General features: G+C 43.0%; 1 protein-coding gene across 3 annotated transcripts; it reads right to left on the reverse strand.

The window, feature by feature from the left end:
• Nucleotides 1-856: 856 nt before the first annotated feature.
• On the reverse strand, nucleotides 857-26829 carry LOC308131613 (activin receptor type-1-like). 3 transcript variants are annotated; one of them, XM_080498399.1, is made up of 13 exons: nucleotides 26559-26829; nucleotides 25184-25254; nucleotides 13926-13999; nucleotides 12687-12932; nucleotides 10801-11073; nucleotides 10357-10620; nucleotides 8696-8901; nucleotides 6481-6580; nucleotides 4731-4877; nucleotides 4266-4541; nucleotides 3230-3427; nucleotides 1882-2012; nucleotides 857-1797 (listed from the first exon to the last, which is right to left on the reverse strand). In XM_080498399.1, the coding sequence occupies exons 2-13, from the start codon at nucleotides 25252-25254 to the stop codon at nucleotides 1663-1665; spliced, it is 2121 nt and encodes a 706-aa protein (XP_080354525.1). In that variant the 5' UTR covers nucleotides 26559-26829; the 3' UTR covers nucleotides 857-1662. The 3 variants fall into 3 exon arrangements, with proteins under 3 accessions (XP_080354525.1, XP_080354524.1, XP_080354526.1); XM_080498398.1 differs by having other exon boundaries at nucleotides 10357-10623; XM_080498400.1 differs by lacking the exon at nucleotides 25184-25254 and having other exon boundaries at nucleotides 10357-10623.
• Nucleotides 26830-27460: the final 631 nt, after the last annotated feature.

The following is a 27460-nucleotide window of genomic DNA, read 5'->3' on the forward strand; positions in this document are numbered from 1 at the left end:
CTGCATTTCCTCCTTCCCAGCAGTCAGCCACTGTGGTGTCCTCTGGGAAGACTTCAGGCTGAGAGTCCTCATACAGGACCTCATCATGGTGGTGATAAGAGGAGACGTGAAGCTTTGGCTTTCACTTTCCCCATTCACTGCTGATCCAGGACTTCAATCCAGCGACGTTGAGGTTTTGGGCTCACCTCACCGCCAAAAGGGTCGAATCCAGCTCATGTGATCACCTCGCGAAGAGTAAAAGCTACAAATAAAACATTAATTTCAAATTTTAACAGAAGTAAAAGCTGCTTCCGATTTGTTTACTTGGGGTAAAAGAGTTTTTCAAAGTGTCGCTTTGTAAATTTGCATCAGCCCACTTTCAGGACTGAATTTGTAAAAACAACATTCACCTCAGGAGAGACGCTGTTGCCGAGAGGAATTTTAAAGCTTTCAGAAAATTTCAGCACTCATTTTCTACATTTTACAGTTTTAAAAGAGAAAATACGAAACAAATTAATTTTCAACGCGTCATTGTGTTTTCGCACGAGAAGGCACCGTTAAAATGGCATAGCATTGAAATTATACCCGTCTTGGCAAATGTCGTCTTTTTTTTAGAAAAGATATTGAATTAGACTTTCACAATGTCTTTGTCTATGCTTTAATCATTTCACTGAGATCAAATAGATGGTGCTGCATGTGGTCTCTGAACTAATATGTTGCTCTTGTGTATCTTGATGGATCCCCCCCCCCCCACACCCATCTCAATAATTTGGTCTAACAGACAGCAAGACAAATGAGATAGATAAAATATTTTATTCCTATTTACTCAATAGAAATGACTAATGTATATAAAATAATAAAGAAATAAAAAAAAGGCTGAAGTTTCACTTCATTTACTTGTAAATGCACGCATTAAGACAATGACGCCTGCGTTAAGACAACAGTACAGGCTTTACAGGCTTGCTTACTTAATTACAGGCCACTGGAGGAATAAAGTTCGGCATCTAGTGGGTATTTTATTTGCTGTTATAGCGTTCGTCTCTGTAAAGCTGTAAAAGAAAAACAGGACAGGTACATAAATCAAGTACAAAAATCATGATGTAAAAAAAATTTGCGACACAGTATGTTGAGATGGACGATGTGAGGAAATGGATGTTGTCATAGAAGACTTGTTCTGACGGCGTAGTAAACGGCGGTGCATGACACAACGCATAACAAAAATAATCACTGTCTGAAGAGAGGACGCAGCTAAAAAGTTCATGTTCAACTGGAAGGCTTACTGCTATTCCACATAAATCCCCCACAATACCAATGAACAGTGCAGCACAGATGAGAATATAAGAACGACATTGTTACGGTCAGACATTAAAAAAAAAAAAGTGTCAAACTAAATCTGCATGTCTTAACAAACACAATCTATCGCCCAGGTAACAGTTTCCTCCTTGAAGAACCTTACAAACAGTTCAGTTCCTATTATATAAGTTGAGTCAATATTTTTTTTTTTTTCTGTCCAAGACGAGCAGTAGTCTCGGAAATGCCCGGAAAGCCATCTTTGGATTCCAAAATATGTCCCACCAACAGTTTTAAAATAAATATAGGTCCGTGCCACTATAAGGGCCCGTGAACCCATGAAGTCCCTCGAAGGCCCTTTAAGTTTATCCGCTGTTTCTTCACGAGAAACACTCAAATGTCTGTTTTTATTTTATCCAGAGAGTTGTCGATCTTTGTGAGAGTCTTTTTGATGCGCAGCGCCGTTAATCTGGCCGAAGGATTCTGGTACCAGCACTCCTTCATGAGCTTAGCCATGGCGGTCAAAGTCTATAAATGAAGGGAGGGAAAATGCATCAGTACATCCCATCATAACATGAACATATGAGTGGATGTGTTTTAAGAGTCACTCACTGGGTCTGAAAACCATCTGTTTGGGATGATGGGCCTCTGCTGGTCCACACACACGACCTTCTTCATATCCTCAAAACTGGGATCACTTGGCACCAGGTCATGAAAAGGAGGTTTGTAGTCCTCTACAATGCCTGCAAGTAGAGCAGAGAATGCACACATAGCAACTTGCACTCATATACAAGGACAGGTGGATATCAAAAGGATTGACATTGCGGCTTTGCACTAAATTACATCGGCGGCAAAGAAAATACATAAATAAATAAATCAGCAGTGAGGTTACAGCGCCGAGGGAAAATCAATACCTTAAGTGTTTCTGAAAGCCCTGTTCCTTTTATAAAGTGATAAAACTGATTTGACGGTGAATGAAGAAAGTGGATTTTATTTCACGAAAATATGATGCAGATGCTTCTGGTTACTCCACAAACCACAGACACAAAGTGGACAGAGGCACATTTACCACGGGCCAATCCTCCCATCAGCAGCAGAAAAGCTTTTACTTACTTCTGTGACAGAGTGTTATATCTGCAGACCGGGTACTGTACCTCGCCGTCAAGTATTTGTAAAGATTTTCCAACTCTCACTTTACCAACATGCCTTTCTGGTCACAGGCATGTATGATATACAGTGCAGAGCGGCAAGCTATGATCATTGTGAGAACCACAAAAATGATATCTCCACTACCAGAACACCAGATTATGACCGAACCAGTAGGCTGGATGAGCGTTTTGGCTACTGAGAAATAAATATGTGCATTGGATAATTATTTTACCTTGAATTAGATGTATTAATACAACTGTGCACCTTACCTCCTCTACCCCCCCCCCTTGCACTTATTCTGCACTTTCTTCTTAATATGTTTTAACTATGTTTTGCACTGATACTGGAGTTGTTTTTAATCTCATTGTACCTAGGTATAGTGACAATAAAAGGCATTGAATTGAATTGTAGTTGATACAAGATTGACTTAAATCCTCCCATCGCCTAGGAAACCGGTTCCTCATTCATTGAACACATGCTTATACGCCCTATCGTTATGGCCCGCAAGCCACCAATTGCACATTTATGACATGCACCAAGTGTTAACTAGCTAATAATATGGATGAATGGATGTTATTAAACATATGGCTATCGCTCTCCATTTAGCCTTGCCCACATGATGCAGACTGGGGTGTGCAGTAAACAGGGTGGAGGAAGTTTTCCCTCCTACAACTGTACCAAACAACTGCTTCACTACAAATACTAATACTACAGCTAAATATACATACACGTGAGACGCCCCTGTGCAAAAGTGATGCAATACAGACTCCGCTGTACTGAATAACATTGGACACAGCAGTGTGAAACTCACCGTTGCTCACTGTTCTCCTGGCGATCTCCCACAGGACGAGGCCCAAAGCCCAGATGTCTACTCTCTTGTAGGACTCAAAGCACTCCATCTGGATGGAGTCGTCCAGCACCTCGGGGGCCATGTAGCGCTTTGTGCCAACCTTGGGGTTGTTTCCTACATCGAGCTCGTTGGTGTCTTGAAAATGCATGACAGCCAGACCTGTGAAAATAAAGAACTCAATGAAGGCGTCCTCTGCACAAGTTTTTCTTTTACATTTTTCTCCCCCAAGATGTCGATGACACTATAAAAAAAATAAAAAATAAAAAATGTACACATGTTCACCTACAGGCCTTGTTGTGTGAGCACACACAAATTGGCTCTCCTCACATGTGAAAACGGCTCCAGACAGGGAAGTTTTAACACCCAAATGAGAGAGTGCAAGCCATGTTTCTGCATTTGGGGAGTCTAGGTTAGTTCGCTGCTCACAGCCCTATTTACTCACTCAGGATGCACTCCAAAACAACAACAACTCGCTGAGAAGACAAACAACTGCTCCCATGTTTGTCAGAGCACCAAAATGAGTCACCCAGGAGAGAATTCATTACACCGAGCCAGCATGTGAGGCCTGTCACCGGGTTATGGCTCGTACCTGCATTAGATGTTATTCAAGCATCCTCAAATGGAACATTGGTGGATTAGATAAATTGTTCCTGGGCCCTGCAAATGTGTTTTCAGTTAAAGGCTAGGTTCAACATTTAGTTCTGGGTGCTCTTCCTAATTTGACAACAAATATTGCTAAGTGGAAATATGGGAGGAGAGCGATATTGCAGCAGATGCAGTTCTTATGTAATGCCCATTGAACCACTTCATTAGCTTTAAGGTAGCTCATGAGTACCAATGTGCTTTTATTGAGGCCATATTATGTTGAAACATTCAGTTATTAGTGTAGTTGTCCAGTGCATCCTTTTGAACATTTCTCCGAAACACAATCTGCAACGTTTGGGTATTCATGATGAGCTTCGTATTCTAAACCATCACAGAAACACAGTATCCTCACCAAGATCGGCAATGCAACACTGCCCGTTCTTTTTCACCAGGATGTTTTTGCTCTTGAGGTCTCGGTGGGCGATGGCCGGCTTGCCCTGAGTGCCAAAGATCTCGACGTGTAGATGTGCCAGGCCGCTGGCGATGGACAGTGCCATACGGAGACAGCCGGGTGCGTCGAGGGTGCTGAGCTGAAGGTAATCATACAGGGAGCCCATCTCGTGAAAGTGAGTGATGAGCCACAGCTGAGTACTGGAGTTCCTTGAAGTCATGTCTGAGGCGATGAAGCCTGCGTTGGGAAACATTTAAATTACGAAAATATTATTGACACAAATACATCACATATAAGGTGTGTACGTTATCTTTAAATCCTCAGCTGAGCACAAACCCACATATAGCCGCACACATAGGGTTACGGCGTTTGCAGTGTCATGCAGTTGTGTTCTCACAATACCCGGATGTAGATTATGTTGCATACCCAAGATATTCTCGTGTCTCAGCAGCACGGTGTTGTAGATTTCAGTCTCCCTGAACCAGGACTTCTCGTCTCTGGAGGAGAAGATTTTAACAGCAACGTTCTCTCCCTGCCACTGACCCCTCCACACTTCACCATACCGGCCCTTACCTGGCAGGAAAAAAGAAAAGGGAAATGAACAAACAGAACAAGTGCCAAAGCTTTCAAAACAAGCCTGTACTTGTCAGTGAAATAGGGCAAAAACATGCTTTGCCTCGGATAGACTGCATCCCACAAAAAGAGAAAGCCGAGAGGTGAACTTTAACTCAACCAGAGTCTCAGAGAGGATTAATTTATAGAAAATTTAATGTATTTAAAATAGAATAAAATATATCATTAAAGTAGATTATAAACACAACAGAACAAAAACATCTATTTGAATACACACCATTTGTTGTCAAGATACATAAACAATACACAAATTGAGGGTGATACGACAAAGAACATTTTAATGAATTACTACATTACTGATTAGTTAGTGACATATCTATTATTCAGACACTAAAAGTCTTATATCTCTGGTAAGTCCAGCAGTGAATAAGACAAACTGAAAGCAGAATAGCTATTTCTATCAATCTGTATCACAGCAAGAAAGATAAATGGCTAAAATAGACATTAATATATTTGATGTGTAACCAGGTAGCAGTTTCCAAAGAAACATAAGTCTTTTTTTTCCTGTAAACTGGTGATATTGGTTTAAATGTAAATTTACTGCCCCCTAGCGGGGGGTTGTAGGTAGTCAAAGATACATTGATGCACACTGAAGCTCAACAAAGGCGGTTTGTGAGGTTCGAGAAGAGAAGCATGTGCTCATTAGGATCACTTGAAACTACAGCAACGTGTTTGCCTGTATATAAAAACACAAATATTAGTTAGAGTAACAGTGCTCCCGAGATACTACAAATACTCTAAGAGCTGAATTCTGATTTTGAGAAGACTGATTAAATATGTTTAACGGTACACTTTCTCAAGTTTTCATTAAAGTGTTTGAACCGCAAATTCTGTAGGCATTTTACAGGCCACATGTCACAAATGAACCCTGAAATGAAATAGCACTTTTTGTTCCAGGTACTTGGATCTTCCACAGCACTTCTTTCAAATGCAGCTGTTTTTTGTTTTTTTGTTAGGAGAGTTTGCTGGTTTGATATTGAGAAGCAGAAGTTCGGGAGGTGAAAAACGAACCAAAGACTTCAAAAATAAAGACAACTATTATACTACTATTATATTCAATTCGTCTTAGTTCCATTATAGTCACATTTATTATGATACTTTTATTTCGATCCACATTTGTTTTGTTTAATCTTTTTTGCAGTACTGCGTCTTTTAAACTAGAAAACACTCACACTGCTATAGAAATGAAGTTAAGTTCAGGTTGAACTATGAAACGGATAGTTTGGTTGGTAATTTTATTTCCAGATTCAAGATTCAGTTATTGCAGCAGCAACCTCATGACAAGTGAATGCTTCCAAAGAAAAACAGCTTAAAGTAAATAATAATAGCATGTGTGGTGTATGTGCACCTGTTAAACATATTTGATAGTCTGCAGCAGTCCCTAATGATGTGTGGCTGCTCCCAGCTCGGAGGAGAGCCATGCTTTACAGCTTTTCACCACGTTCTCCTGCCAGAGGCCCATGTGTTGGCACAGCTGGAGAGACTCGCTGAAATGAATGAGGCTGAACTATCATGAATACAAAACCTTCAACAGGACACTTACCCACGCACTCATTGAGCGTTATTTGTCGAGCAACGGTTCTTTGAACAAGGAAAGGGAGCCCTGATCCGCTTCCCGAAGTGCAGGAATGATCCAGCAGATCCTGGCAAAGAGAGAAGCAGCAACCATAAATGAAGGGCAAAGAGCTTGTGTGTTTCTGAGAGTCTGTGGATATTTTTTGCAATTGGGTGATCCGACTGAAAACCTTCCCAAAGGAGTCAAGAGGCTCGAGCTTAAAAATGATGAAGAAAGAAAAAAAAAAAAAGAGCATCTGGGACTCAGATGGAGATTAATACAAGCAGGCCGTCTTTGATGTGGCACCCACATGGCATGGTGGGAAGCAAGCTGTGTGTATACACCAGGGTAATGTGTGTGTGTGTGTGTGTGTGTGTGTGTGTGTGTGTGTGTGTGTGTGTGTGTGTGTGTGTGTGTGTGTGTGTGTGCAGACTGCCCCCTGCTGAGAAAACAACAGAAGTGCCACCCCCACCGTGGTAACTGGTGTGGGCACTGGAGATTTGATCTAATCCAAGAGCCAGACTCCAAAACAGGCGCAATGCTGCTAAGCTTTTTATTTTTATCTCATCTGTAAGACGTGCAGTGACCCAGCGCTGACACAGGAGGGCAGTGCACAGCAACTCAACCAGAAACGACCCAGCAAAACAAACCACTGAACTGGGAGGGGAGAACCAGAACTGAAAAACAGAAGAGTGACTCTTCAGATAAATAGATGCATAATGCAAACGCTGCCAAAGAAACAATCTGGAAACACAACACAGGAATGTAAGACGGTGGCAGTAAAAAAATGTTTTTTTTTAAATGATGAGGTAGAGATTTTAAATCGCTCTCTTTGGTACAGGAGGATTGTTTTTTTTTTTAGGAAGGATTGTTTGAGCCAGGCGGTTAAGCAGCAGAATGCAATCAGCGCTGCAATATCATCATAATCATTGCGGGTGTCTGGGCAGCAGGCAGTGGAGAGACGGGCACATGTGTTTGGGTCCGATTTGCTACTCACAGGCACGACACCGTTCCGAATAACCTTTCTCACGACGCTGCCAAGCACTTTTTAATTATGCCGGGGCAAACATTGCCAGGTTTATTGATGGACTTTGGGAATAGATGGTGTGTGTGTGTGTGTGTGTGTGTGTGTATGTGTGTGTGTGTGTGTGTGTGTGTGTCACACATGCATAAGATAGATATGTTGTTTAAAAATTAATTGATGATCTGGAATTTAAAAAGTTATGATGATTCCTATTAAGAGTTATACGATTTTATAACCGCCAGACATGATCAGACTAAACAAAGAGGTTGTTGTGAATTTATAAAGTGACAAATCTGGTGGCAACTTTGTATTTTGTTGGAGTGCCAAGTGCTCTGGGAGAAGTTTCTGCTGAACTTGATTACACAGTGGGAGAAGCCAGTGAATGTGCAGGGTTGTCTTTCAGAGCAAATCCAAACCACAGGACTCCACCTACACTCTGGATCCGTTTAGCAGGCCTCAAAACATAAACCACTCAGTAGAAAAGCTCAGAGTCCTTGGTTTTAGTGGAGAGAAAATAAATAGCTAAAGACATTCCTGAAACAGAGTGGAAAAATGACAGCGAAGGTGCAAAACAACTTTTCTGTTTTTCCGGTCGCGTCAATAGTACTGCCTACAAGTTCACACACAAACCAGTTTAAATTGCTTAAATTTCTGCATAACAATTACAAATACTCTTGGGGGTTATGATTTGAAAAAGTACAGTGAAGTTCAAATTGCAGCATGCGCTGCTCAATGATGTTTGGAGACGGACCTTGCACACAGACACAGGCTTCGTCTTCCTGTCCCGTGTCACCAAAACAAACATCCCAACGCGGTGTTTTTCTCCCCCCAAAAAATAAAGCCATAAACAGAGTGGCAGACAACAGTCGTTTAAAATCGTATCATGTGGTATGAGACAAAACCCTTAAATACAGAACCACCCAACGAGTGGGTTAATCCCACGCCTATTTACTATATCATAGATAATTCATCTATCATTATCATGCAAGTGGTGCACTTATATACAAAACAGAAAGAATTCCCCACTAATACCAATGCCTAAGTCATCACCCCAAGCTCACAGTCTCTACAACACGGGGGACAATTGTTGCAAATTAAGGGCAACATTTCCATCTAGCCAGGGGTAACCTTTACGAGTTTCTGTGGTCACGATCTCATTTCATAGTAGCCACCACTCACCGCCAGAGTGCTCTCGCCCACATTAGACGCTATCAAGCCATCGATAGTTCCATATTCGGCATCTCGTGATGTTAATCTCTCCATTTGGTTGTGGTGAATCCGTCTGAACACCAGTATGGCGATGGCGGAGAGGATGATGAGGACGACGATGGGTCCCGCAATGACAATAGCCAATGTGGTCACACTGTAGCTGGAGAGCTCGTCAGCTGTAAGGAGAGAAGACGAAAAAGAAAAAAAGAGTTTTCATAAGTTGCTTCTGCTCTGTAGAAAAGAAGGCACGTTTTTTGTTTTTTTTTAAGAAACATAAAAGGCTTTTACAATTTCGCCTGAAAATCTGTTCCGTTGAAGAAAACTTTTCTATGCTGGAGCCGTTTTGTCTGACTGGACCACACATGTAGCACCTCAACCAAACACAAATCACAGGTTTGCTGCACTGTGCAAACCTTCTGAAGTAACAAACCGTGCAAGGTGGGTGGTGTGTGTGTGTGTGTGTGTGCGTGCGCATATGAGCATTCATACGAACACACAAAGTGGATTTCAAGTCAGTCGGAGGAACTGACCACCATTCACACTTTCCAAACATTCCTGGGGAAAGACTGCTCAGCTCTGTCAGCAGGACAGACAATGATCCCCTTTTCTCAACTTGTATAATGAACTCCTTCATCTAACACCCAACTGGCGACACTTTCTCAGAGCTCAAACACACAGGAGGGGATGGATTCAACTTTAAAACCTCACATAAAGAAACACGTTCTACGTCGTTTGTTTTTGTGGCCACCTAAAAAGATCTGTGGCAATGATTAACAGTGTGACAATTTTAAATTATGTTAAATATAAGAAGCTGCCATTAAATGTTTATCACCAGTCAGATTAACATAGACGATACTAAATAAAATCTATTTTATTTTACCTTAAGCTATAAAAACTGTCCTTGTGCGGAGGTTTTAGTCTTGTCTGATATAATGCTACTTATTCATCCTGTAATAACAGCAGAAATAAAAATACAAAAGACCATATTAGGCATACACATTCATTAACTGTCCGCAAGAGCTACAAGTAATAAAATGACAACACCAGCTCATCCAAGTCCAACATGCAAGTCCAGAACCTTCCGTCGCTTCATAGCTTCACGTCTCTCCACCAATCCCAGGTGGCCTCTCCCCCCTGGGTTCTTGTCAGCCAGTTCTGACAGCCACTGAGAGGGCAGAGGAGTAGTGGACCATGACTAAATGATATTCAAAACCTCCCTCTCGTTGCTTACCGACTCCCTCTCATATGTTTCATGAGGTGCCAGGAGTGTGACCACAGAGAAGTGTGACCACAGAGAAGTGTAAACTCAAGCCAACAGAAACTATCTGAACAGCCGTTTCAGATCATTTCACACCGGATGGTGGATTATAGACATATCGAAAAGTATTTTTCCCTTAACTCTTTAAAGAAATATTAAATAAATAATTAAAAACAAAACAAAAATCCTAAACAACACTGTCATCCCGATTGTGAATGAATGGAATTCAGCCATCATTCTATAATGTGCTTGGATTGACTGATTCAGTTGAAAGGACACAAAGTTCAAAACTGAAATCAAACAGATGGAGCTCATGAAAATCTTGGACGATCTTGGTACATGTGACGTGTCCTGGGCAGTTCTCATGCTGTACCTTTGACGGGCAGCTCCACGGTGCTGTTCATGTTACACAGGTGGCCCTGGCAGCACTCCACAATCTGGTCCCTGGAAGGCGGGGTCTTGCAGGTCAACGTGCTCTGCTCGTAGACCTTAAAGCAGCCTTTCTGGTACAATAGAGAGCCGGCGTTAACGGTGAGAGACGTGAAACACTGGTGGCCCAGGCAGCGACTCTCTGCCACACATCCGCTTCCTTCACACACGCACTCATGCTCGTCTCTGCTCAGGGGTTTTATTTCTTCTGCTGCAAAAGATTCAGATGAAGTCATGTTAGAACACGTCAAGGTGTGAATCAGCATCGTATCAAAACATAGAATGGAAAAAAAACAAGCTCAAAGTGTAGACAATTTTATGTGACATGAGGCACATGATGAGCCGCAGCCAACAAAAAAAAAAATGTGCACAATGTGTACAAAGTCACCTTTCCCTGGAGCTTGCACAGTGACGTTCATGTTACACAGATGGCCCTGGCAGCACTTGACAACATGAGCCGAAGAGGGTGGCATGGTACAGGTGGCTCGGCCCTGCTCGTCGTCCCTCAGGCAGCCCTTCTGTTGGATGGCCACCCCCTCAATCACCATCATGGAGGAGAAACAGTGCTGGCCTGTGCAGCGACGGTCACGCTCACACGCGCCGCCTTCGCACACACACTCTTGGTCTCGGAGGACTGGTCTGCCAGCAGACAGTCGTACATCTGATAAGAGGAAACCGAGATATGGGGAAAACCCATTACAGCAATACCATTAGCAAGCCATTAAATTAAATGGCATTCACTCACATCAGAGAGCAGGCAGGTTGAAAATGACTTGTTCTTGGCTACACATTGAAGAGGCCACTTAAGTAAGTTTAAATGTAGCAGAAACTCTTTCCCTGTTTGATATCGTTTAAACCGTTTAAATGTTTAACCGATTCAACACCTGTGTGTTTTACAAACTGGGATTCGAGGTAGCGTTTCAGACACAGATCATTTTAATAATTACATGGCATCCTTTCTCAAGATTTTGCAGGGGATTATCGTTTCATAACATATACTGATATCTGCTTATCTGTCCTATCTGAACAACTATCTGCAGAAAGTTATTCCTCCAGGTGGTGAGGGTGGTGGTGCAGGAATGTTTTACTTATCTTTATTAAATGGGGAAGTCATAAAAATAAGTGTAAATAAAACCCGATATTACAAAACAAATGTAATGTGAATCCAATGATCACATATTACAACAGGTTCAATCATTGCAGGAATTTAACTTAAAACGTCTACATTTTCACAGTTTTCTTATGTGCTTTTTATTTTCATTAGTCCTTAACCATTTATTATAAACTCCTTTACGATGAAAATAAAATATCCAGCATTTGGCATTATTATACTGCACAACATTGAGCCAAGTATTGGTTCATGTGATTTGCATGATGGTCAGCAGTCACTACTTTATCTAGATCTTAAAAGATGTCTTTATGAATATAATAAAATAGAATATCTTTATTGTCACTGCAACACAGGTACAACAAAATTATTTTTGCCAGTTGATTCGAAGAGCGCACCAACCCACCGAGGCAGCCCCTTGCTTAGATGAGAAATGTAAAACAGGAGGTAAGGAGAGGGAAAAACAACAGACTTTGTTTGGTCTGGTAAAATAGCTTTAACTGCTATAAAGTGGAGTTATATTTTGGGGGCAAATCCTCTAATTTTTCAGCAAATAGCTCGCTAGACTGGATCACATACATTTGCAAAGCAACTTTTTTATAGTAGCTCTACTAGCAACCCTATCTATTTTGAAATAGCTGCATGGACCTATAAGCTATAAGCCATTTCAAATGTCACCCAGAATTGAAAGATTTGAAGATGCCATAATTTTAAGAAATATTTTTCTGATCATTATTTGCAGACAGAGGGAGAGTAAAACCCTCCAGTGCGTAATATGAGCCATCTTCACCACGGTTCTCCATAAAAAGCGGCTGTCTTGGCTCACGAGGTCTCTCCCATTCGTCAGCTCTTCAGCAAGTAGAATGCAGCCAAACTGGTCTGCAATCCACTGAACGACTTTTGAGTTGCTTTTCTGTCTATTTTGAATTGTTGGCCTACTGACTGATGACAAAACTGTTGTCAGCTGAGTTTTGATTTCTGAGCACTTGGAATTATTTGCTTTACCTCTCTCTGCATTCAGTAGACATTGTGACCTGTTGATTAGTCATACACGGTCATGTAATAGACCCGTTTGTCAAAGATTACTTTTCCCTGTAGGAATACAACTCTTCGTTTGGATAAACATAAAACACATTTCAGGCTCTTTGCAAATGGCTCATCTTTACCTGGAAATTGTAAAGAGGTGTTCATGTTACACAAATATCCCGAGCAGCACTCTACCACTACTTCAGGAGTTTGTGTGCTTCTGCAGTGAAGGAACTCCTCGTCATTATCCCGAATGCAACCCTTTTGAAAGACCGATGTCCCATTGAGCAACGAGAGAGAGGTGAAGCACTGCCGGCCAAAACACCGGTTCCCATTGGAGCAAGGTGGTTCATCGCACAAGCATTCATTTCTCACACCACCATCACCTGGGGGGAAAAAATAAGAAACAAACAAAAAGAAGACAATTCCGTCATGAATGAGCATTTCTGTTTAAATCGATAGTGAATGACTAACAATGAGGAGAAAAAAACACCCCCTCATGTTGATGACAGTAAATGATCAGTGCTTAATCATCTCCACAGTAGTGTGCATATCCTGTAGGCACAGGACAAAGTGTGTGACGTGCAAAAATAAGAATTAAAAAAAAAACACTTTCTACTGCAGTCCACTGCAGCAGTTTAAAATAACACTGACAGACAGCAGATGAGAGGTAAACAGACCGAGCAGGGGCGGAAAAAGAGGGGAGGAAAAAAAACACCTTGAATATTGGTGTATACAAAAGACACTGTCACAAATGTCTAGTATACACCTCCTTCAGACTCCTACAGATTTTTACAGTCTTATAGGATTATTAGCCACTACATTGTGTGACATGCATTTTTCTGAACACAGGCACAAGAGTAAGTTTCACTACAGAATGCATAACAAGCAGTTTTTCTCATAGCATTTATGGTAAAAAGCTGGGCACCATCACAGAAGGAGAATGTGGATGAAACATTTCACCCCCTTCTGCAATCGCTTTGGTTGCAGCTTTGATCCTCACGTCATTTTATCCTCAATTTCGATTGGCTGGAGCAGTCACACTGTGCAGCGCAGTGAGACTGCTGATGTGAAATTTCTGATACTGTCTGCTGTCCATGACAATAACAATCAGTGATCCTCCCACTCACTGTAACACATACTACCAGTGTAGGACACACAACCACAGATTTAAGGCCACGATTAGATCAGATGTAGCCAAAATTCCCAATCCTTTATTTGCTATAGAGGCACAGTAGAGAATGACCTCCAACTTCTGTGTGTGCAGTACAACTCCAGAAGACGCACAGGAGTTGGACTCAAGTGGACCAGGTCTGTGCTAACGGAGACATCCGTTGACATCAGAGGTAAATAAGAGCGTCGTGTGATGAGACACTTACCTTCCAAACTTGAACAGGGAAGGACCAGGGCGATCACAACCAACAGAAACCCGTTCCCGCTAGTCATTGTAGACCTAGACATTAGAAGAAAAAAAAAGAAAATCATAAAAAAAATGTTTTAAAACGCTGGCCGAAACTACGTGGAGATTTCTATGTCGCCACAGTAAAGTCAAAGTCTGCTGTTCGACTATTTGTAAAACACCTTTCTGATCAGAACCTTGGTGGCCAGACGTAGAATGGCAGGATTTACTGGCAATTTCAGTATATTACGGAGTAATTTTAGAGAGAGACCTTTTCTTGTTTTCAGAGAAAAGTCAGCACCAAGTTTAAAATGCTCAAGTTAAGTGGGTCTCATGCCTTCTTGTTGTCCTAGCAACAAGGAATTGAGTGGCAAGCAATGGGGAGACTGGTGCTCTCCTATTGGCTGCTGTGTGTGTGTGTGTGTGTGTGTGTGTGTGTGTGTGTGTGTGTGTGTGTGTGTGTGTGTGTGTGTGTGTGTGTGTGTGTGTGTGTGTGTGTGTGTGTGTGTGTGTGTGTGTGTGTGTGTGTGTGTGTGTGTGTGTGTGTGTGTTAGGGACAGGCTGCTTGGTGGTGAGGGGAGAGGAGCAAACATGAAGAGGAGGAGGAGGAGGAGGAGAAAGAGGAGAGGACAGTGAGGAGACTGAGTGTAGGTGCCTGAATACTATCGTTTAGAGACCTGGAGACGGTCTTATCCTTCAATATTTAATGTACCTGGAGAAACATCCACAGATCGCTGTGCGGTTCGGTTTACTGTGTTTGCTTTAACAAATTTTAACAGTTTAACTCGAGAGTACAAACTCTAAAGGGGGGAATCATCCCCTGAAACAACCCATTTTCGAAGAATAAGTGAGTTTTGAGGAGACGTAGCCTCGAGTGTGCCCCTATGATGATCTACCAAGCACCCGGGGACGTTATCTTGGCGGCATGTGCATGTGCGCCTGAATGCATCTGTGCCACTGATAAATACCTCGGCACCCCCCCCCCCCCCCAACCCCACTCGCACCCCCTCTAAGCCTTTGTGCCCGTCTCTCAGACATAAATGATTAAGCACGTAATGTTAGCATTAGCCCAACGGCGACGTCTGCACGGGCCGCTCACACACAGACCACATGCTGCTCCTTTAATCAGAGCACAAAACAGAGGCTGCCACACAGAGATAATCAGGAGCCCTGTCTGCTCCCCCCAGACCGGAGGAGAAGGGAGGGGGGCACAGCGGGAGCAGAGCATGGGTAGGAGGGCATGAGGAGGCAAAGGGGGGTATGGCCCAGGGGCAACTGGGGGACAGTGGGTCACATGAGGGCAGAGACTGGGGTGAGCATTAGTGAGAGATGGGGGCTGCAACAGTGAGGTGGGCTGTGTGGAGGGGAGCGAGGAGGTGTCTAGTGTCAGCACCCAGGGGGACAGGGGGAAGAAGGGCACCGTGCTGGTAGGGGGGAGAGGGAGGGAGGTCTGGCTGGGCTATGATAGAGTCAACAAAGAGACCCAGAGATGTTTAAAAAAATTAAATAAACATGGTAATGTCTTGATATTGACTTGTGAAAAGACACCGACAAGCACACCATCCTGACTCGCACACTGCTGACAGATCAATAACCTCAATTATCTAAGTAGAGCATGTCATGAGGCCTCACTTAACGGCCTCAATTAGTGTAGGTAAATGATTTGCTGCATTTTTTGTGTGTTTATATTTACTGCCAAAAGATCCTCGATGGAGCAGTCAAATAAACTCCATTTCACTTCATCTCTCCCATGTAGATCATTTGTTTTAAAGAAGCTATAGATAGAGCCACTCACAGACATCCAGCCAGTCAAGCAGTCTATTGTGTTTGCTCTAAACTACACAACAAATATTTCAGTCTCCACAGGGCAAACCTCGGCATCTATAAAGTCTCTTACTCTTTAGGTTTACATGTCGTGCAAAAAACCTCAACACTTTAAGTCAAACTAATCTCAATATCCCATCACACTTGGGAGATAAGGACTTTCACATTCTGCATCTTGAATGTGACAACTTTTCTTGTTTCTATTGAAACAGAAGGAAAAGTGGTCGTCAATACTGCGCTACCGCGTGACACACTGAAAACTTAAATGTGCCTAGTGCCAAAAATATAAAATTTTCTATGTATGCAAAATTACTATATTCACTTTGTGTGAGTCCACATTGTTAGAACCCAACACATCATTAAACTAGCCAACAGCTTGTCTTGATGAATATGCAGGCAGCACTGGCCCCGACATTGGAAACCTCAGAAGGGATTCATAGGAAACAGAGAGGCAGGGCCAGCATCTGCAGGAGCGATTAGGATCTGAGCAGACAATTTTGTGCTGTGGTTGGTGTGTGTGTGTGTGTGTGTGTGTGTGTGTGTGTGTGTGTGTGTTGCAGCCCTCTACTCTTGCGTATTGAATTCTCTGGCAGCGTTGTGTAGTGTGTTCACAGAGCTGACATCCTGCCAAGGATGTGCTCTCTCTCACCCCCCCCCCCCCCCCGTCCCTCTGCCTCAACCCCAATCTTTCCTTTTATTCCCTCTTCCTATGTCCTCTGATGTGGTGTTGTAATAGGAAACTGCTACGAATACCACATGGTAATTATAACTTTAGATATAGATTTTCCCCCTGCTTATTGCGGTTGGGACCAATAGTCTCATGAGCTTTACAATATTATGACGCAGAGGAAAATATCACATGAAAGGTGGTTTGATACAAGTATGAACCTGGAGTAGTGAAAAAAAACAAATTCAGGCAATCACCTCACCTCTCCTTTCTACATTGTGTCAAAGTTTCAATTGTAATCAAGTAAAGTAAAAAAAAAAAAAAGAAGAAGAAAGAGTTTATGTGTTTGTACTTTGTTCATTCATTACTTACCCTTTTGGGGTATTTATAACACTTTTGATGGCATTGGTGCTGGTTCATGATCAAGTACAGAGAGGTGCCAATAATCGCTGAATCACTGCAGTGCAGACAGATACTATATCCCAATAATTTTGTCGAGGTATGCAATATTTCAGAAACAAAGAGGCTTTATTCATAGGTACATACGTAGAGCCGAGTTGACAGTTACTGCAAAACCTGCACCGATGACAGAAAACGTCTTCCAGAGCTGTGGTTCTCACAGGGGGAGCCCGCAGGCTTCATCTGATCTGATGTTGTCAAAATTAGATTTGCACATTTCAAAAAACCACATTAAGACACTTTCTAAAATGGAGAAGAGACCTACACACTGCCTGCCTTTTTTTTTTCTTTTTTTTTTGAGGATTCCTGCTTTTGTATGCTGTTGAGAGACTGTACCTTCCATTGTTTGCAAGGACTCAAGAATTCGTTTGAAGATTTTACGGATTAAACACTAACGAATGTGTCATTGTTACTAATAAATTCCTTTCAATGTTAGATATAGACACTTTAAATGCAATTCTGAATGTTTGGCTATCTTTATTCCATTTTTTTTCTTTTAAGTAAGTGAAGACTAAACACTTTTTCTCACCACAGATTTTGTTTAATGATTTGAGAGCCTCTGATACACAAGTGCTGACCTTGTACAAGGAAACTGAGGCGACTCCGTTGGGCTCTGCACAAGCTGTGCACAATCCAAGAGAAACATTGGGAATAGGCATGGCCCAGTGAAAAGTATGCTGGGGTAAGCTCCTGCCGAGTTCTGCTTGAGAGACTTGAAAGTGGTCGTACACATCATGGCTCCCATTTTGTGACGCCACGTTTCCTTTCCAGCGATCCCACTCCAGAGGGCTGCCTTGATAAGCAGTATGCTAAGAAGCAGAGCCGAGCTTACAGTGATTAGATGGAGATGATTAAACATGCCACTCACATCCTTTTTTTTTTTTTTTTTTCTTTTAAATTGTACAACCGAACCTCAAAAAACATGTAGAGAGCTATAACTATTTAAATGCGTTTGGTGACATGACAACATTCTAATGTCACGCTAAACCCAAAATTGTCATGACAGTTCACCGTTTCTTGGTGACATGTCATAAAATGGTTGTTGAAGTAGCTTTCACAACCAGAAAAACATCAGCCTAACTGGATGGGATATAATTTTGGGCTGTTTTGTATTCAGGTCAGTTATAGGAGAGAATGACAAAACACTACTTTGTCTGATGAGTGCGGTGTATCACCGAGGTTGAGGAGGGAGGAGGCTGAAGCCCTGCAGGAGCTGCTGAGTCATCATGCTGGCAAAGAGGCAGACGAGAGGTGGAATCTGTGTCTGAGCTAGCAGGCTGGCAGAGTTACCATGGCACAAATAGCCTGGGCACCAAGGAAACTGCAGCACACTGCAGGGCGGCGAGAGAAGAAACAGTGAGTGGGGCAATATGGAGCCTGCTGTTTGTGTCCCTGTCCCTCTCCCAGACCCAGACCAGACCGCCAAACTGCCAGCATGCCATCAGGGATTCGCAGATGGTTTGCTCCTAGGTGAATGTGGGTGTAATGCAGGCCTGAGGGTGAAAGTCGTCCTCTTTGCAGCAGCCCACATTCATATTCACAGAGCGACTGAGCAAATAAACGCACCGCTCAGTAGAAAACCATTCTCAGCCCAGTTAAATGCAACACTGCTAATCAGTAACGCGACAATGAAAGAATCAACCATCATCACAACCTTAACTCAAAACCTTAAAAAAGGATTATGAAACAACACACTGACTTTATTCAACCTTTAAAAGGAGTGCACAGTAATGATTCCTCAGTGCTGGACTTCTATTTTTTCTCTGAAACCGGAAGAAAACAACACATCTCGAAACATCAGCTGCTTCGTGAGTTGACCCACTTCACCTGTGCAGGTGGGAGAGCTCCGCCACACTCTGGTACGGGCCAAACAAACAAGTGTCCACGTGAAAAGGTGGGTCTAGCAAGTGAACTTTGGTACAGGTTGTTTATCGTGTGAAATGCTGGCGAATTATACGGTGAAGCAAATACAGGACGTTGACCAAAGGCAGTCATGTATAGCTCATGGCGCATTTTGAGTATATAAAAAAAATTAAATCAAAGCCAACACAGTAACTTAAGGAAGTTGAGGAAATAAAAAATTTAAAAAGTCAGGAAAATGCCTTGTGGGTATATATGCAGTAATGCCATATATGGTCAGATGATTATACAGATATCATGGTTGCTTGTGTCCACCCACAAGAACAATGATGTTTTCAAGTTGCGCCCTTGTTTGCTTTTTATGGGAACATGTGAAGTGGACTGAATGCAACAAAGTTCCGTTTTCAGTTGAGACCAATCAATGGGCTGGATTCTTTCCTTCCTTGTGTTTTTTTTTTTTATTCCAAGTCAGTGCATATCTGGAGCAACAGCCCCGCAAAAGAGCAGCTGTTGACCTCGTCACAGCTTTCAAAAGTGCAGTGACCAGTGCAGATCCAAACTAAATTAATGTTTTCAGCCCTCCCTGTCCAGTTGAACCGAGTCCCCAGACTCTCCTGCTCCTTTTTTGACATCTGCTTATTGAAATCAGACAACAGGGAATGCCTTGCCCCTCCACTGACATCTGATGCAGTTAGGAACTATTGTTCTTCTTTTATGGCCGTCTATTGTATAGGCGAGTCTCAAAAAAAAAAAAAAAAAAAGCCTCTGTGGTGTTTTGCTGCTTTCAAACTTTAAAAATTCAATCCGTCTTCAGTTGCCTAAAACTCAGGTCTCCTTCAAGGACATAAATGTATGCCCACAATATGGCTTCACACAGAGTGACTTGTTTGCAGCCGAAACATGGCACTAAGATGTTTTGAAACCATTTGACTGACTCATGAATGCATTTCTGTCCCAAGGTTGCTTGTGTGCACTTTCAGACGGCAACGCTTTGAAAACGATGTCCATTTACACGGAAATAGCAGAAACACTGTAAACACCAAAGCTCCTTTAAACTGCTTTTCTTCATTGTTTTGGTCCACTAAGTATTGGTTGCTTGTAATAAATATAATGCAATTCCACATGTGATCCAGACGATGGTGTAAAGTGTCATGGTACACTTTCACAGAGAAGCTCACACAATAATCACCTGTACATGTGACATCTGCAAGTACTACTTGTTCTAAAGACACTGCGTTTTCAGAGGCTTGTCCTGAATAATTCTGAGTTTTAAGACACTTTACAATGCTGGTCACCAGTTTTCACTATAGTCATCCATTGGGTCTGTGTTAAGGATAAATATCTCTACAAGCTGTCAAGCAGAGCTCCTGTACATGTTTTGTTTCCTACTTGATGAACCTTGCGGTCACAAAGGGGCAGTTCCAGGGGGATTTCTGTGATCCCCTGAAGGAGTTTCTGAAATCTGCTGTGCCTCATTAGGTCAAGCGAGGCTCTATCGCTCATGAACCTGCAGTGTCTCAGTAGTTGCCCCTCTTCAAAATGTGAGGAATGCAATCAAATGCAAATGCCCCCCTGCTTATGTTCAATTCTCACTGTAGCAGGCAACAGCATAGCAAGCTTTGGTGCCTTGGATACAGTGCTACCCAGGGTGTATGCAAGGGCACACAAAAGACAGAGGCGGTGGGTACTCAGCCGAGATCAAATGTAATCGAAGACAATGGTGGCCTTTTCTTCCTCATGTAGTCCCACCCTGTCCTCTTCATCAGCATTAACACCACAGACACACTTATCTAAGGACCCATCACGGTACAAAGACACATTCTAATTACTCTTCGTTTCTCATGAAATTTCTAGACAGAATTGAATCCGTTTGCAGACGAGACATACGTATAACCCAGGAACAAATACACTGACAAACTGTCGGAAAGACAGAACACATAACTTGCATACAATGCGGGAGAGAGAAAAAAAAGTCGATTGAATTTCAAAATAACCACACAACACAACACGTAATTCTAACCTGTCCAAAAAAAGCATGAGGCAATTCCTTCAGATTTCTTCACAGGGACGTCATCTTTTGAAGTTCTCCCAAGCTACATTAAAGCTTTGTGTTTGATGTTTTATTAGGCACAACCTGAAAGGATTTACAGCACTGCGAAGACACTGAACAACTCTTCTATGCAGTCGTCACCATAGCAATTAGACATTCATTTTCACACAGCCATCAAAACATTAGAAACAGCCAATTCAAACACCATCTAAATGTCTTTCAGCCATGTTTGCCAACAGAGGAATGCACAAACAGTCTCCCTCCAAATGACCATCATAGAAAGTTCACCAGCCTGGGGGCAAGGCTTCTCTCAAAAGGACACCTTGATTTGTATCACAGTACGTGGTTTAAACACATTTCCCTCCTCGAGGGGTCTGCCAGGCAAACACTCCAAAAAGGTATGCAAGTAGCTTCTCAAAGCTCAGGGAACATTCAGTCTCAATTGGTTCGGCGCCCTCACCAGCAGAAACTGGGCAAACGGAGGTAGGGAGCCAACACGATAAACCACAGTGTGTGGCCGAACATGCATCGATCAAACCCCTCATCACTGAGATGATAATCCCCTCACAAACAGCTTTCAGCAAAACAATAAAGGAGTATACAGCCCTAAAACCTGGCCAAGACATCCTGCTGCCAATCAAGTCCTTACGGTCGGGAGTTTCCTGGTCATAAAATACAAAATGTGAACATATTGTTGGTTCAGGGCAGAGGTATCACTTGTGTGATTAATGAAACAATATAGTTTAATCATCACAGTGATTTTAAGCATTTGTTCTATGTCAATTACATTTAATTTCACTAAATAGCAACTAATTAGTGAATTTGTTAATTAAAATTGTAAGAATATGCAAACAGGCCGACAATGAAAATAATCATTACAAGAAAGCCTGATAGGGGAAAAAAAAAAAGTTGCTGTGTGATCCCAGCCATACTGCAAAGCCCAACTTGAGTGAAACATCATAAACACCCAGTTTGGCTCAAGCATGGTGAATCGGCAAGTCCGATTCAGACAAGCCCCATCACGAATGACAGCTAAACGCTGCTATCAAAACCCAACGGCTTCAGTTTACGACCCCGTAAACCGCGAGATGAAACGCAGATAGTTTCAATTCGTAGACAAAATGCCCACGCCAAACAAGAGGCCGTGCACGGGCCTGGGAAAGAGATCAGAGAGACGCAGCAACTGAAACAAAGCCATAACCCCCCCCCTCCCTAACAGCTGAGTGATAAGACAAGAGCACTGGAGCGAATGAAGGGCTCATAAAATGTGTATTGCAGACTGTCTCCAGTGCAGTCTGGGGTTAGTATAGAGAGAGAAGAGGTGCCGTAAGCACTGTAGGTCTGCGTTTGTGTGTGTGAGTGTGTGTGTAGACAGTGTCTCGTCTCCCTTCTCTCCGTCTCCACCGGTCTTCATCCACATTTGAACACAGAATAGGGGGAATCAATAAGTCTGTGCAGAGACACCAGATGAAGAAGGCAAACTCCCAAATAACAAACAGTGGGAAAAGACAGAAATCTGGCACATACACAGGCCATCTTTTCATCTCATCCTCTTCTTCTCCTCTAACTTCCCATCTCCTGCTGGGTCTGCAGAGCCTGAAAGTCCCAGACTGCTCCTCTCATCGTGATGTGTTTGAGCTACACATAAGGTTGATGATTATTAAAAGGATTTTTTTCGTTCTTTCACTAAAAATAACACTGCAGACAGAGGGCCCCTTTCTAAAAAGCTGGACAAGAGCTGAGAGTAGAAGCAAATCCAACCCACATGCAGTCTTTCTCTGCAGCCTACTGCCTCATCTGATGCCAGGTCTGCGGTTATTCAAACTTTCTAGTAAATCAGTGCGCGCACACACACACACACACAAAGCTCTGAGCATACATATGGACAAAAGGTGAGGCAACATAGCTGAAGGTTGCTAGTCTGATGCCAGACTTCCAGCCAAATCATGCCCCCTTTTCCACAGACAGACACACACAGACACACCTTCCTCTTGCTACCCTCCTTTCTTCCCAAACTTATAAGCCACCTACATGCAAGATCGTAGAGCCTCAGACGCTTGCTCAGACTTGAAGCTGCCTATCTTGGTCTCGTGACTGCATCTCCCTTGTTAATGACAGGCTGTGTAACCTGATTCCACACACATATATGCATATGCCCCCCCCCCCCCCCCCCAACACACACACACAACAAAACACTCGTCACAGGCTTTTATGGAGCAAGCACTTCTCTCTCCCGCCATCTGCATATTGCTCCAAACCAAACTGCCAGCTGCTTCTGACAGCCAAATTATTGTGCAGAGAGAAATGATTGCTATCTGAGGTCTGGCCCCACGACCACCATCTCCTCCTTGCATGTTATATGAAATATTCAGATGTCTGTGGCCAAATTATACGCTTTAAACTCAGAAAGCAGAACAGTTCCAGCAACGTTACAATGTCCATTTACAAGTGCCAGCAGACCTGAAGTCAAAGAATTACTAGCAGCCATGTGGAAATGAAAACTTGAATGAAACTTGTGAAGAAGGGCCATAACCACCAGATTGATAACAAAGGAAGAAGTCGGCATTTGAGGCAATGCTACAACTAATCTGTCTATAATCTGCAATAAACGCTATTTTAAAAAAAAAGCAAAAGGCTATTCACATCCAAACTTTACATAACTTGTTCAACAGTGTGTCAAAACACAAACAAAAGTGACAAAAAAAGGACCAAATGATCTCTTTTCTGATTTGTTTGATCAGCATGTTGAGCTTTTGCTACTTAAAATTATATCATATCCATCTTTCACTGCTATTTAGTTGTGTATCATAGTTCTTTAATCAACCCGGCCCTAGATGTGCTCTATTGCATCATTTCCAGATCGCTTTCTTTTCTACCGAATATGTTGTACATTAGTCAAATGGGTTTTTGCTGTGTCAACATTGGGGGCAGGAACTAAAACCACTGGTTTTACAGAGTGGGGCCTGCTGTTGGTCCAACCGCAAATGTGCTGCATACTGAACCACTTCTATTGTTGGGAGAGCATTGTTAGCTGCAGGCAGGCCCAACTCCAAACCTTCGGGGGGGGAAAAAATAGGTTACCTCCAGTTGAATTCACACAGAGATTTAGCAACAGCGCTTTAACGACTTACCCTTTATGCTTCAACCTCTAGCAATTTGCTCCAAACGAAACGGAGACCACCCCACGTGAGATTTTTAACAGCCTGTGGTTTCCTGCGCCACAGATCTGACAGAGGTGCAACGCATACCTCATTAGTGTGTGTGTGTGTGTGCCTGTGTATTCCCACTGTGCCAGCTCACCACTTTCACACAGACCCCATCATGTCTCTGTCGTGACCTCTGATGCTACCTTCAAAGAGGTTTCACGGGTGGACTAATCTTCCGGCCATACCCTCTGTAGCATTCACACTGGAGGGAATCTAACGCAGGCACAACAATCCCAAAAATAATTTTCCTTCTGTGGGAGAGGAGCTCCGGAAATAATGTGCTAATCACAAGAGACTTTTTTTTTTTAATTATTATTATTAAAATATTACCCAGGAGTTCACTTTGAACTAACTTTATGTTGGATTCTTGCATCAACACCACAACAGGGGCACAATGTGATTCACACAGTAAATTTCCATCACCACAGCCAACAACAGCTTACATGTCTGTTCAAACACAGTCTTGCCGAACCTATTTGGAGCCATAAAAGCCTAACAAGCCTGAACTTTGCTGTTGCCTGCTAAATACGGCATTCAGGCGTATTTCAGATGGTCAATTTCTGGACTTCTGCGTCATCGTGTACTTGTAGGTTGGGTTTTTGGGAACAAGGTACACAAAGAAAGATGAGCAGAGTGGACCAATTATAACATAACAGATGTTCATGTCAGATCACTGGAAGCAAACTTGTACGCAAGAAAAATGAGCGAACAATCTTTTACTTTTAATCAAACTGGGGGAAAAAAAGAAATTTAGTTTCCTGTGGAGTTCATGCAATAAATATTATAATCTTCAGATGTGTGGAAATTTATCTTTATTTGCTAAAGATGCTCATAAAACAATGTTTTTTTTTTAAATTTCATGTAAAATCAGTATAGAGAGAGTTTGAGAAAAAGAATTGTCTGTGGAAAACTTCCTCATGTTCAAAAGCTCCAGGAAGAGGAGGCTGGTGACAGTTTCCTCAGCTGAACAGAGTGGGGCCCCCAAAAGCCCGTGGAGCTGGAGCTATACAGCAGCCCAGACGGGCTGTCGGCCTCTTTATCAGACCACTATCTGCCAGACGCCGCGGCACAAGCCCCTGAGAACAGCGGGCGCCCAACAAAGAGTCCACAGCTCAGTGACTGCTCAGCTATGAGGTTACATTCTCCAGATCACACAAACGCACAGCCATTACCCAAAGCGTGGACCTTTCGACCCCTTCACCGCCTTGTCAGTTTGTTCACCGACTCTCCAGTGCCTCTCCATCTGGACACAAAAGTCAAGGAGTAAATGATGTGACACACTTTGGAGTTTTATCGTCGTTTCTAAAGTCATCAGAAATTCTCCCAACTGTGTATGTGCAGCAGATTTAGGCGACGGTGGTCATTAGCATCCAAATACATTTTGAGTGGCAGTAATCCGTACTGATTAAAAAGACTCAGATCCCAGACACTGTGGATGAATATACTTCACTGTCAAAGTGTCGTGAACGCGCAGCCAAATGAACGAGTCGGTGAAGTGCATCACAAAATGTGAAAGCCCCTATCTTTAATCAGAAGAGACACTAATGGAAAAAAATGAGGCAGATTCAAATCCCTTCCAGATTGGTGAAGAAAAACTTATCGTTTAGTGTGTGGGAATGTAATTTTGTGGGAGGGTGGTTCACAATGAGTTGCTACAGAGAGAGAAGAGAACACTTGAGTGTGAGACGTTCCCCACTCACACATCTCGTAATCAGGGCAATTATCCCTGAATGTTTTCTGCCAGCATTAACACCTCTGTAATGAAGTTTACACCATCCCATCAGCAAGTCTAACGGCTTTGCATTGGATTGCCCCTGCAATCTTATTACATTTCCTGTTTGGTCTGATTATCCCACAGCCTAGAGAAGGGAAGCGGTGCGCAAACACTCTGGTACTAGGAGGTGCATTTCTCTGTTGTCAGGTAGACGAGTGAACCACAAGGCCACTGATGGATAGTCGTGTTTTTTTGCACCCTTCCCTCCATGCAGGGCTGCAATTGTGATGTTAAAAGTGCCCAGCATGCGACGGAGACACACGATCGTGATGGGGCCACTGACTGCATGACAAAAAAAAAACTCCTGCAAACTCCCAACTAGTTGTGATATTGTCAGGTTGCAGCATATATCACATTGTTACGAAGAGTCGCAGCTGTAAACCGGACATTTACTTCCATTCTTATGGACCGGCGCTTATCACCCACCAAATAACATCATTCTGCTACGGCCAATTTAAAACCGCAGGCTGCACAGGAGGGTGGAAGGTATCTGGCAAATGTAGGTCGAAATTGCGCGTCAAATGAAATGACTTTGGTTGCAAAGAACTGCACAGCAGGCCATGATTTCAGGAAGGGAAAAGCAGACGGGGAGAGGGAGAGAAGGAGAGAGAGGCAGGGGCTTCTTGTGGGAGCACGTCACGAAACCTTTCCCAGCGAATCGGCAAACTTTTCCACGTCCACCACTGAAGCGCCTTTTACGCATGTTACAGTGCGTGCGCGTCCATTAAACTCTGGTCAAAATGTCATTTCACAGACATCCCGATTCAGCTTACCTTGAGGGTCACTCTCCAAAGTGTTCTGTGAGGTCCTCGGTTGAGTGGCGCAGGTCGAACTATTCTGCCATCTTCCGAGAATTCGGCGACAATACCCCGGTTTGTTTTCCAAAAGTCCGCCGAGCAGAGCCTACATGACGCCGGGAGCGACGTCCGCCGCTTCACTCGCCAAAGAAAAGTCAGCAACTCACTCAGTGTCAGTGAGACGGAGACTGAGGGGCATTTTGATAACCGAATCCCACTTCACGCAGCCCACCGCACTCCGGTGGCAGCGTTTGGGAAGGCAGAAAGCCAGGATTGGAGGAAGTTGTTACCTTCAGCCTCCCACTGTAATTATACGGCGCGTCAAGACAGCGCGCACACAGAGAGGCGGCGCTTCACAGTAAAACCCTAGTCCTCCTCTTCCTCTTAATCCTCCTCCTCTTCCTCTTGTTCTCCCTCCTCCTTCTCCTCCTCCTCCTGCGTTCAACAATCCAAAAAGGTATATTATTGAAAGAATAGAAACTTTATTTGTAATTGCACACGTGTGTGTGATGGACTGAACACCTGTCCAGGATATACCCTGGCCTCTCCTGATCCAGAGAGCTGGGAGTGGCTCCAGCGCGTCACGATGCACCTCAGGATGAAGAAAATAAAGCAAAACATTTATTTTGAGATTAAATGCGGACGGGACAATGTCTGTGTGTGCAGATCTCAGCCTGTCTCTCTTTGCCTTGTGATGGATTGGCAACGTCTTGGCTTTTAACATTACTGTAATTCAATTGTATTTATTGCATGTTTAAGATGTTTTTCTTTCAGCTATGTAACTCTATAGATTCTCTAGCACAATAATCTCAATACTCCACTTTTTAACTCGTGTTTTATCATGTATGCAACCCATGTAAGCAGCCCTGATCCTATGA

The sequence above is a fragment of the Blennius ocellaris genome, assembly GCF_963422515.1.
Source record: "Blennius ocellaris genome assembly, chromosome: 6".
Taxonomy (NCBI): Eukaryota; Metazoa; Chordata; class Actinopteri; order Blenniiformes; family Blenniidae; genus Blennius; species Blennius ocellaris.

Coding starts and splice junctions, on each gene's coding strand:
- LOC308131613 (XM_080498398.1), bottom strand. CDS start 25,254: ATGGAGAGGCACTGGAGAGTCGGTGAACAAACTGACAAGGCGGTGAAG. Junction 12,933..13,925: donor TCCCTGTTCAAGTTTGGAAG/GTAAGTGTCTCA, acceptor TTTTCCCCCCAG/GTGATGGTGGTGTGAGAAAT. Junction 6,581..8,695: donor TGGGCGAGAGCACTCTGGCG/GTGAGTGGTGGC, acceptor TCTCTTTGCCAG/GATCTGCTGGATCATTCCTG.